The following is a 12,900-nucleotide window of genomic DNA, read 5'->3' on the forward strand; positions in this document are numbered from 1 at the left end:
GGAGTGTCAATTTCAACTCTTACCCTCCCAAACAGGCACTATTTATATAATATCACATGATATTGTATCATATGATATGATACCATGTTGTTTCAAATTATTTTGTATTATATGATGCAATATAATATTATGTATGAAATATTTTTACAATATCATTCATTATTTCCTTGGACTGAAATGGTTTAAACATAGCACGTGATTGCCTCATATATCTCTATATTTGTTCGGTGAGAAATAATATTAGGCAATATGGCCGACGCTTAATCGCTTACTCATTTTGAAATTTCATAGTATTTAATACATAAAGCGCATGCCATAAGTTCTTAAAGTATTTGGAGTAGTTGCCCTTTGAAATTCTTTAAAGTTAAAGTAGTTGCCCTTAGAATATTGATGTCACATTGTTTTGTCTGGAGGAGAACAAAATGGCAACGTCGAAATTTGCTCAAATCTCTACAGAGGAAAGGAAGAAAACATTTAAAATTGAATAGCAACAAAACATTGTAAGTAAACATGGGTGAAGCAAAGATTTTCAAAGAGTATTTGAAAGGTGAGATTGAAAATTTTGAAGAGTTTAAATGAGTTAAATTGGACTAGATGTTAGGCATCTTGTACATGGCTTTGCATAGATCATCGCTATTTGTGTATAAATATGTCGCTTGATTGTCCTCGGGAAAACAAAACACTTACTAGGTTAGTTGTAGTGAGTCAGTAACTAACCTAATAAGTACTAGTATTATGTTCTAATATGATATTGTATCATATCATACTAAATTGTATCATATATAATATACTATCGGTAGTGTATTATGTGATCAAATACAATAAATACATGTATGTTAAACATGATTCAATGTCAAATCATATGTTACAATATCATATTGCCACATTATTTATTACAGTATAAGTATTATATTGTATTATAATTATATGATATATATTGTAAGTATCATAGGGTGCATATCGTATTTTATATTATTTAGTGTATTGTTAAACATTGTATCTTATAATACTATTTTTTATACATATGATAAACAATATTGTGTCAAAAAAGTATCCATGAATATCCAAGATCATTAACTATGATTTTCAGATAAAATGATAATGGTGTCTCATAAAGGTAATGCCTCATAAGGGTGATGCCTCGTCTGGGTGAGCTTTGTAATATTTAATTACCTGTTTCTATTTTGAAACAGCACTCTATCGCTTCAGAATACAAAAATTGTATGAGGAGGCCAGAAAATTTTCAAATGGATAAAAGATGTCAGATTTTTAGCTCACCTGAGCTAAAAGCTTTTGTGATCAAAATTTGTCTGTCATCGTTGTCGTTGTTGTAAACTTTTCACATTTTCATCTTCTTCTCAAGAACCACTGGGCAGATTTCACTTGGCACAAAGCATCACTGGTTGAAGGAGATTCAAGTTTGTTCAAATGAAGGGCCACACTCTCTTCAAAGGGGAGATAATTTAGAATTATTGAAAATTTGTTGGTATTTTTAAAAAAAATCTTTTCAAAAACTAATAGACTAAAAAAGCTGTAACTTGTGTGGAAACATCCTCAGGTAGTGTAGATTTAATTTTGTTCACGTCATGGTCCCTGGGGGTAGGGTGGGGCTACAGTGGGGGGATGGCTCTTTACATTTAGAATATACCCGGTATAGAGAAAATCTTTCAAAGTCTTCTTTTTAAAAATATTTGGCCAGAAAAGCTAAAACTTGTATGGACGCATCCTCAGGTAGTGAAGATTTAAATTTGATCACACCATTGTCCCTGGGGGTAGGGTGGGGCCACAATGGGGGGATGGATTTTTACTTAGGAGTATATAGAGAAAATCTTTAAAAATCTTCTTCTCAAAAACTATTTGGCAAGAAAAGCTTAAAATTCTGTGGAGGCATCCTCAGGTAGTGGAGATAAAAGTTTGTTCAAATCATGGTCTCTGGGGGTAGGGTGGGGCCACAGTGGGGGGATAAATTTTTACACTGGAATATAAAGAGAAAATCTTCTTCTTAATAAAAACAATTGGGCCAGCATTTTTTTATTTTTAGGTTTACAAACCCGCCGCTCCGTTTTCTGAATTTTTAGAAAAAAAATAAAATTACAATAATGATCTTATTTTTCTCCCCGACAGCAAATTTTTTCTAGTAGGAAAAGTGTATCGTCATTGTTATCACAGAGGCATAAAATCTGCTCTTTTTGTGTCATGATAGCCTAAAAATTTCTTACGCATCTTTTTCTCGTGCTACATTCTTCAGAGAAGCTTCTACAAACACTCTGCTGTTAGTTTCATACTTTGAAGTTTTACCGACAGTGTTGACCAGTGGCTAGATGAGATAGTCACACCTCACTGAACATGGCTTCGATAGTTACCTGTGCAGCTGTTTTCAAGTACATCACTGTAAAATGATTCCCTTTCTTTTTGTGTTGAATTGGCATATGTATTCATTGGCTTTTTAAAAAATTTATTTTACAGAGAGAGAGAGAGAGAGAGAGAGAGATGTATTAGAGATATTATAAATTTCTGCAGTAACTATTCTCATGAACACATTTTCAAGTGACCTGCCTAGTGAATTTAAAAAAATCATATTATTGTTTGCGCATTTTCCGTTATTTTCAATTAAAATTTACCATTACATTTTTAATTGCATAGTTGTACTTTGTACATGGAAATTCAACAGGATAAAATACATGCACACATATAGTTGCAGTGATTTTATAGAGACTGTTCACATTCACAATGTTATGTTTGAGTTTTCTCACATATAAACACCCAAACCAATTTTGTAAATAAAATGTGAGATCAATGAAGTTGAATATTTTTTAACTGCAGAAAACATGAAAGTAATACGGTAAATATTTTGTATATTAATAACTAAATACTAGTATCATACAGGAGAAAACATTATTACTTTATGTACATAAAATTTAGGTTTTTTTTTAAATGAAATGTTGACATGTACGACAATAGTCTGAATAGTATCTTTGAATCTTGGGCTAGTAACTTTGTGGCCAAATTTTGTAATTGCACACCCCTGACATTGCTATATGTACATGTAATATCAAAGCTGTATGTCTAATATTCTATTGTACTATTTCAGAGATATGTTACACAGATGACATACTTTTCACATGCTACACTTGATGCAGTTACACACCACTATCATGAAGTTGTCATTCATTATATTAATATTAGAATAAAGATGATGTCATAAAAGTTTTTTTTTCTCCTACAGAACTTTACAATTTTGTGGTTCGTAAACCTAAAAGTAAAAAAATTGTAGGTCAAAAGAGATTTTTATTTTTTTTTTATTTCCTCCTCCTACGGAACTTTTTCATTTTGTTGTTTGTAAACCTAAAAATAAAAAAATTCTGGCCTTAGGCCAGAGAAGCTGAAGTGAAAGCATCCTTAGATAGTGTAAATTCAAGTCTTTTAAATCACAGTCCCTGGGGGTAGGTCGCGGCCACAATGGGGGATGAATTTTTACATAGGAATCTATAGAGAAAATCTTTAAAAATATTCTGGGAAAGTTTTCAGTCCAAAAAATAAAAATCGGCAGATTTTTAAAAAATTTTGAGCAAGATCTACTGTACTTAGTTGTCAAGATATTTTGATTTGGATACTGTAATGCTTATTTGATCAGAGCTGAGGCAATGGTTGCTCAGGTGAGCAATGTGGCCCCTGGGCCTCTTGTTTCATTATAAATCCCTGTTAGAAACATGATTTGTTCCTGGAAAAAAAGAGGAACATATGAAAGAAGTAAACTTAGAATTTTTACCATATATCAGCTGTATATGTTAATTTTAACCTTTTTTTCTGACAGTTTTTAGGAAACCCAACAAAAGTGATGGAAACTGTAACCTGGGACAAAATATACAATATTTCAAGGTGTAGAACATTCTACATGTCAATGGAAGAGAAACATAAGTAAATATTTATTCCAATGCTTCTGCTATGGAGTCAAGTGCCACAGCTATATTTTTATAGCTTCTTAGCTTTCTCAATAGAAAGTTTATTTTATTTTCCCTAAAAAGTAAAGACTGAATTGAGGTATTGATCTCAATGTGCAGCTTAAAATCCATACAGATTACACCGTGGTGAATTACAATTAAAAAAATACAAGCATTTTGTTTATCATGTTTATAATCCTTAAAACATTTTTGGGTAGGTTTAAATTATTTTGAAAAATAAGAAATTACACCCTCATTTTGGATGATATTTAATTTGATCATTTTAAACATAAACAGGATAAATTTCTGGCACAATCAGATTTATTAAATATTATTTCTTTTTCTGTTCACTATCAGGTTTTAGTTCTTCATATTCCTGTCTATATTCCTTTAAGGTAGAAAAACCTGGATATACTGGGAAATCCGGCTCTTTTGAAGGTGGATCTGATGAAGCTAGTTCACCAGCTTGGGTCTGGAGTAATTTCTCCTCTTTTTCCTTATCTTCTAATTCTTTAGCCCGCTGTATGGTGCGCAGTTTAATTGCTTCATTCCGAATTACCTCTTCAAGAGTCGGCGCCGATTTCCTTTTCAACTGAAGCCATGCTTTCCATTCTACGGGAATAGGTGCATCGGTAAAAAGGAAATGTCGATTTTCTTCCGTATATTTTTTTGACATGGCATCATTGTACTTAATCCAACGTTTGGGTACTTGACGAGAGGCTTCTGGCGATGGCGGTTTCTCATAATAAGTATTTCCGTGTGGATCTTCACCAACTAAGAACTTGTCGTCTGATTCTTTTTTGTTAAACCTATTGAAAAAATTCCCAAGAATACCATACTTTCTGGCATTGCCATGATTCAATAAAGTAAAACACTTTGAAGAATAACGTAGAGAGTTCATCTTCAAGATCGAAAGTGAAAGTTATATAAAGTATTAGATAATTCGTCCCTCATATGAATCTGGGATGTTTCGTTTCGCACTGAGAGATGTTTCGCTTGGCGCTATTTAACATCTTATTTCATTGTTTCTCTATTGCTATCCATCTAAAATTTGTAAATCAATCATTCTAGTGTATATTTAAGTTTTAATTCCCTCAAATCATATCAACGGTGCGCGATATTCAAAACAAAAATATTTTAACATTGTACTGGCAAATCTCTCTCTCTCTCTCTCTCTCTCTCTCTCTCTCTCTCTCTCTCTCTCTCTCTCTCTCTCTCAAAATTAGTAAAGATAATCCATTCAAGTAATAAAGAATAAAAAACAACAATTTTATAAACATTGTATACAAACAATAAAATGTTTTCTTTAAATTGGTGATTAATCTGTTTATATGTGGGGTACTACTAAACAGAGAACTCTAACGTTAGAGAACTTTAGAGAACTCTAGAGGACTCTGGCGATTTTTTCATATTTAAAGTATTTAGAACCTATTTTTGCATTTTATATGATAAAAAAAAGTTGTATTTTAGTCGAAATATATATTTAAAATATTTGTATTTAAGGAAGGAGTCTTTTTATTATCAAACATACTTCTTATAATAAGAAATGCATGAAATTTTGACACAGTCAAACGGATCATATTACTTAATGATTCTATCAGTTTAATTAAATTTGACCTTTTTGTTTTCGGATAAAGGTCAGGTCAAGGTCACTGCCTTTTTCCTCAACGTAAAGAGTGATAAAAATAAGTGTAGCTCTTTATAGTTCTGTAGACATTTGATTAAGATTTGAAGATTCAAATCTTCAATGAAATCATAGGCCATGAGGGTGTCTATCAGCTTATACTACTAAATTGGAACAAATATTTATACTAAAATTGATATTGCTTAGCCCGCATTTCCTCTAATTTTCTTAAATTTTTAAGAAATTTTGATTATTTTTTTATGCTTCCAATAATAAAAAATTTCTAATTATTATGTATTATGAAGATTTTTAATAAAGATATAAATTGACAGAAAAGCTAATATATTGACCGTTTCATAAGAGAGAAAAACTTATTTTAGTGATTTTTTCACAAAAATCAATGTATAGAATGGGCGCTTTAAAAAGCTTATAAAAATGTTATTTGATAGGCAAATCATATTTTAAAAACATATTCTGAAACCCAAGTATCATATTATTAGTTCGCATTAGTGAAAAAAAATCCAACATTATTGTTATTGTTTTTAAAATGCTACAACAGACTCATTATATATATATATATATATATATATATATATATATATATATATATATATATATATATATATATATATATATATATATATATATATATATATATATATATAATCAATCTGCAGCAATTCTGAATTGCGCAACATGTGATATTTTCCTTCACCAATATTACGCCAAAAATATAGTCCTTGTTCCATTCTAAACATTGATTACATTTTTCTATGCCAAGTTGTATGATAGTAAAAAAGAAAGAAAAATATACTATTTTAATTTCCTTTCATCTTGATTTAATGAACAATTAATCAAATTTACGTTTGACAAGTCGAAAACCAGAAAAGACTCCTTCCTTAAGTAAATATTAATTATTTCACGCAAAACATCAAGTTGGGGGAGACTAAATTATTCAAAGGATCTCGATCCCGAGCAGTTTACAAGTCCATTAAAATTACTCTTTTTTAAATTCTTTCAACATTTAATATAATTCTTGATATGTATTTTATTTAAGGTTAATTATATTTTATACCGAGCGCAGCGAGAGGCGGGCGAAGCCCGCCTCGCGAAGCGAGGATTAATGGTAACACGTATATGTAAGAAAATCATTGAAAAATGAAAGTTGAATCAGGGGTACTAAGGCCAAAAAAAATTTCTTCCATCCATGGGCGCCGCCATATTGGCAGCCATTTTGTTTTTAAAAAGTTAATTCGATCATTGTTTGACCGGTACTTATCGATGTTTGTTGCCTCTAAACTCGATTAAAATGTTCCAGTATTTAAATAGAAGGTAATCTGAATCAAAAGAAATAAAAGAGGACACCGAATAAGTTTCAATAGTGCTTCAGTCAAGAAACACGACTAGTTCTATGTATGTCTTATCAAATTATCAGATGGAAAATAAAAAAAACATTAATATCAAGGAACTGATTTTTTAGATACTGTATAAAGTATTCAATTTTATCACCGCGGCATTTATATGAAATAAATTGATAAGCAATGAAAGAAGAAATAAAAAAAAGTTCGGAATAACGTAACTCTCTTCGGCTATTTCCGAAGATAAAACGTGTATCACGTTTGAAACATGACGTCATAATTTAGACTGAGCACGCGACGTTTCGTTAAAGTTTGGTTAATGCTTTGAGTAGTCAACCAGGCGGATCCTACTGTGTGCATTTCAAATAAATTTTATTCTACAAAAAACTGCACTGTGTTAAATCTGCGCTCGGTCCAACGGTCACACCGTTTACATATTACCGAGCGCAGCGAGAGGCGGGCGAAGCCCGCCTCGCGAAGCGAGGATTAATGGTAACACGTATATATAAGAAAATCAGTGAAAAATGAGAGTTGAATCAGGGGTACTAAGGCCAAAAAAAAATTCTTCCAGCCCTGGGCGCCGCCATATTGGCAGCCATTTTGTTTTTAAAAAGTTAGTTCGATCATTGATTGACAGGTACTTTTCGATGTTTATTGCCACTAAACTCGCTTTAATAGGTTCCAGTGTTTCAATAGAAGTGAATTTGAATTAAAAGAAATTAAAAAGGAAACCAGAGAAGTTTCAATAGTGCTTCAATCAAGAAACACGACTTGTTTTGTGTATGTCTTATCAAATTATCAGATTGAAAATAAAAACATAAACGTCAAGGAACTGATCTTTTAGATACTGAACAAAGTATGCAATTTTATTACAGCGGCATTCATATGAATAAAATTGATGAACAATAAAAGAAGAAATAAAAAAAATTCGGAATCACGTAACTGTCTTCGGCTATTTCCGAAGACAAAACTTGAACGTTTTACGTCTGAAATATGACGTCATAATGTAGACGGAGCACGCGACGTTTAGTTTAACTTTGTCGAATGGTATGAGTAGGCAACTATGCAGGCGGATCCTACTGTGTGCGTTTTAAATATATTTTATCATACATAAATCAAACTCCAGTGTTAAATCTGCGCTCGGCCCAACGGTCACACCGTTTACATATTACCGAGCGCAGCGAGAGGCGGGCGAAGCCCGCCTCGCGAAGCGAGGATTAATGGTAATACGTATATATAAGAAAATCAGTGAAAAATGAAAGTTGAATCAGGGGTACTAAGGCCAAAAAAAATTTCTTCCAGCCCTGGGCGCCGCCATATTGGCAGCCATTTTGTTTTTAAAAAGTTAGTTTGATCATTGATTGACTGTTACTTATCGATGTTTATTGCCCCTTAACTCGATTAAATAAGTTCCAGTGTTTCAATAGAAGGTAATTTGAATTAAAAGAACTTAAAAAGGAAACCAGATAAGTTTCAATAGTGCTTCAATCAAGAAACACGACTAGTTCTATGTATGTCTTATCAATTATCAGATGGAAAATAAAAACATAAACGTCAAGGAACTGATCTTTTAGATACTGAATAAAGTATTCAATTTTATTATCGCGGCATTTATATGAATTAAATTGATAAACAATGGAAGAAGAAATAAAAGAAAGTTCGGAATAACGTAATAACTCTTCGGCTATTTCCGAAGACAAGACGTGTACGTTTTACGTCTGTAACATGACGTCATAATGTAGACTGAGCACGCGACGTTTGGTTTAACTTTGGCTGATGATTTGAGTAGGCAACCAGGCGGATCCTACTGTGTGCGTTTCAAATGAATTTTCAGTTTCAACAAAAATCAATCTGCACTGTGTTAAATCTGCGCTCGGTCCAACGGTCACACCGTTTACATATTAATTTGTAGCGTTAGTGTCTTTATTCTCCGTTTGTGATTTGTTATGATTTTAATTAAGATACTGACTTTTTGCTTGTCGTCAACTTCAAATCTTGATGTAATAAAACAACTCTTCTCCATGAATATGCATTTATAAATGGACAATCGAAAGAATATCCGAGATCCACTATGGCACAATTCTGGTGTTGCTTCACATAAAGATACTAAGAGTTTCAGCTGGGAGTTGCCATCAAATTTAAAATTTACAACGATAAAACAGTCTGACAGAAATCATTTTAAACGAATTAGTTTGACTTACTAGTATTTCCCTACAGTCTCAAAAAGTAATGAAAGTATTCATTTAATCTATACTTTTGATCACTTGAAAGTTAATAACACCTCTTATATACAGTCTTTGCATGTACACGCAGTTTGTAGAAAAATCATGTTAGAAAACATACAGAGACCAAAATTCATGTCGATTGTATCAATAAAAAGATATGATAATATATTTGTGTTTTCAATAAATACGGCATAATTAAAAATAACTTTTACAAGTAACAAAACATCAATTGTGAGCAATAGAATGATTAACTAGTCAATAAAATTAAATGGAAGCAAAGTCACGACACAGACAGATTGAAACATTAGATGCACCAAAAATGTGTCGAGATGTTGTCTCTTCATGGCATACGTCATAAAATAACCAGGGGTAGCATCAAAGCATAGGTCATTTGAATTTGTTGGACTGTACATAATAAAATTGATTGCCTTTTCCTTACAGAAGAAATTAGAGGGGCATGTTCACGATTGTGGTCAAATTCTATATTTCTGTTTTAATTATTTACAATATGCTTTGGGAATACATTTTTAATGATCAAATGAAATTTAAGAGTCATTCGTTAAGTAAAAAGCAAGATACATTTTTTCTGTACAATAATAATAACGTACGTAAGTTGTTATATTTATAACAACAGAATATGATCATTGAATTGTGATAGCTTAATATATATTATGTTGTGTTTTTACGTGCATTATTTTACCAATGGCTTGAGGTAACCTGTATATAGAAACAATGTCTAAATGACATTAGATCGGGATCGGAGTTTGACGATCACGCCGACTAGATTTCCTTCGGGAATTTGTCTTTAATTAGTTTAAAATCAACTTTAATGAGTTTATGTATGTAGTATTACATGTTACTGAACAGATATATGCATAATAAAGCATTTATTAGCCTTTCTAAATGAAAAAAATCCCAGAGTTCTCTAGAGTTCTCAAGGGTTCTCTAGAGTTCTTTAGAGTTCTCTGTTTAGTAGGACCGGTTTATGTGGGATATGAGATATGAAGGTGGCGACGTTGCAGAAAATATACATAACCCGCGTTATTGTTGTTGTAAAAAGTTGGGTTTTTTTCCTCAGAAATAATTTTTACTTATAAAAATTATATATAAACTACGGAATTTCCAACTTTAAAGTTGATTTTTCCATCTTTAAAGTTGGAATTTCCAACTTTAATCTTGGAATTTCCAACTTTAAAGTTGATTTTTTCAACTTTAAAGTTGGAAAGTTGGAAATTCCAACTTTAAAGTCCAACTTTAAAGTTGGAAAAATCAACTTTAAAGTTGATTTTTATTATATTTGTATATATAGATAGATAGATATATACTATGATTTTTTGTTCAGTGTGAATTAGGCTTTACTCATAAAAAGAATGGGGGAGTTCATTTGCTTTCAAGAAGAACTCAATATAATAATACAGCAACTCGAACTCACTGGAATTAATAGAACATGTCATAATTATAATTTCAATTTTATTTTTTGAATTCCATGAAAACAATAACTACCGGTATGTCATAATCAATATATATTTATATGTGTATAAAAAGGTTGCTTGATTGTATCATATACATATAAAATAAATTTAAAAAATCCTCAATAAATAAAAGAGTTAAAAGGAGTAAGCATAATGAAGCATAGTACTGAAAAACATTAAGGAAAGTAATTATATGTAAACAATAATCTATTCTGCAATTTTCAGTTAACACATACATATACGGTAGTATGTACATGATAATCTTGAACAATTAATAAATATGTTGAATTGAATCCCAAGATTAAAGTTGAAAATTCCAAGATTTAAGTTGGAAATTCCAACTTTAAAGTTGGAAATTCCAAGATTAAAGTTGGAAATTCCAAGATTAAAGTTGGAAAAATCAACTTTAAATTCCAACTTTAAAGTTGGAAAAATCAACTTTAAAGTTGATTTTTCCAAGATTAAAGTTGGAAATTCCAAGATTAAAGTTGGAAATTCCAAGATTAAAGTTGGAAAAATCAACTTTAAAGTTGATTTTTCCAAGATTAAAGTTGGAAATTCCAAGATTAAAGTTGGAAATTCCAAGATTAAAGTTGAAAATTCCAAGAAAAATCAACTTTAAAGTTGGAAATTCCAAGATTAAAGTTGGAAAAATCAACTTTAAAATTGGAAAAATCAACTTTAAAGTTGGAAATTCCAACTTTAAAGTTGGAAATTCCAAGATTAAAGTTGGAAATTCCAACTTTAAAGTTGGAATTTTAAAAAATTAAAAATTATTTAGAGTGGCACTAATACGCTTCCGTAATAAACGTCTTATTGAATCACTGGATATTATTTTATTATCATGCATTTATTCACACCAAATTTTAAACCCTACTGTGTGTTACTTGTAACCTAGCTGCAGTTCTGTAGCTCCCGGTCTAAAGAAAAAATCGGATTGACGACCTGGGAGCTACAGTGCCACCCATTAAAAAAATTGTGTACATGTATTTATTGCGCAGAAACTGGACTGATTAACCTTATTTTTATAATTTGCAAAGAAGATGGGTGAATAAGGCGTGTAAACTGCCCATATGAGGATAGATAAGATACTGTAAAATTTAAATATCAACAGTTCTCATAAGTTCTTTCTAAATTATTAAAAACAATGTATATTTACCATAACATCGATTTATAACTCTTAGATATGTTAATTATTTGGAATAATGATGATTTAAAGTGGCGTATGCGTGTCAAAACCTCCAAATAGTGTCATTTTTAGAACTTCAATTCCGTTTGTTTTATAGAGTGGGTATGAGCTCCAAATTTTTGTCATAGTCTATATAAGGTTTGAAGGAAATCAAACCGATTTCAATCAACAAAAACGTGGAGAGATGACCCACTATACTTTAAAAATGTCATTTTGTATTGCAACATTTGAACGTTTTAGAAAAATAATACAAGTCCGTAAATTTGTGGATGAAGTCGGATATAGCATTTAACAATGGAAATTATTGTTACTGTAATGGATCAGTGGTTAGAGCACCGGACATAAGGTAAATTTAAATAGCTAGGGTTTTTAGGTTGTGGGTTCGATACCACCAAAACTTTAGAATTTTTTTTCTTATCGTTTATTAAAATGTTCAAATATGAATATAGATAGAAATTGTGCTATTGTAAACTTGTATTATAACATTTTAAGTATATTAAGTAATAAGAAATTTTGATTTGCAATTGTATTTTACGACTAAACCAAATGGGCATTTGCGCTATCTTGTTCCTCCATCTTCTTTGTGAAAACAATAGTACCAACGAATTCTTAATGCAATTAACTACTCAGTAACTGATATCATCTCTTTACTAGCTGGTCAGTTTAGAAACATTATGTTTTGTTGTTAAATAAATATATAACTCTTAATATATAAATATTTCATAAAAATAGCATGTAAACTATAATTTAAAAAAATTTTTTTTTTGAAAGAACTATATATGATAAGAGTTAAATTTGGCCCCCATATTTTGGCAATTTTTAAGTGTTTCGGGTACAATAAAATGTTAACTAATTTTTTAGAAAAGTTGATATAAAATATATTTTTCAGCTATTTATTTGATTTATTTGCACTCACTGGCAGTATATGACGTCAGAAGTGACGCCATTTCTTTAATTCAATCAAAATCAGCCAAAAATTGACATTTTTCTTATCTATTTACGAATAGGAAATATAGAGCGCATGCTTGAACAAGGAATATTTTTTTGTCACTTATTAGTCTTGGCTAGATACATCTTTGATTAAAATATTT

General features: G+C 30.9%; 1 protein-coding gene across 1 annotated transcript; it reads right to left on the reverse strand.

The window, feature by feature from the left end:
- Nucleotides 1–4,193: 4,193 nt before the first annotated feature.
- LOC128166622 (NADH dehydrogenase [ubiquinone] 1 alpha subcomplex assembly factor 2-like) lies at nt 4,194–4,872 on the reverse strand. The gene has a single exon (XM_052831910.1). It carries the CDS (start codon nt 4,840–4,842, stop codon nt 4,273–4,275), a length of 570 nt encoding a protein of 189 aa, XP_052687870.1. The 5' UTR covers nt 4,843–4,872; the 3' UTR covers nt 4,194–4,272.
- Between the last annotated feature and the right edge of the window lie 8,028 nt (nt 4,873–12,900).

Source organism: Crassostrea angulata, chromosome 10, assembly GCF_025612915.1.
Source record: "Crassostrea angulata isolate pt1a10 chromosome 10, ASM2561291v2, whole genome shotgun sequence".
NCBI classification, from domain to species: Eukaryota; Metazoa; Mollusca; class Bivalvia; order Ostreida; family Ostreidae; genus Magallana; species Magallana angulata.

Bases quoted from the DNA above. Each gene is read 5' to 3' on its own strand.
- LOC128166622 (XM_052831910.1), bottom strand. From the start codon at position 4,842: ATGAACTCTCTACGTTATTCTTCAAAGTGTTTTACTTTATTGAATCAT.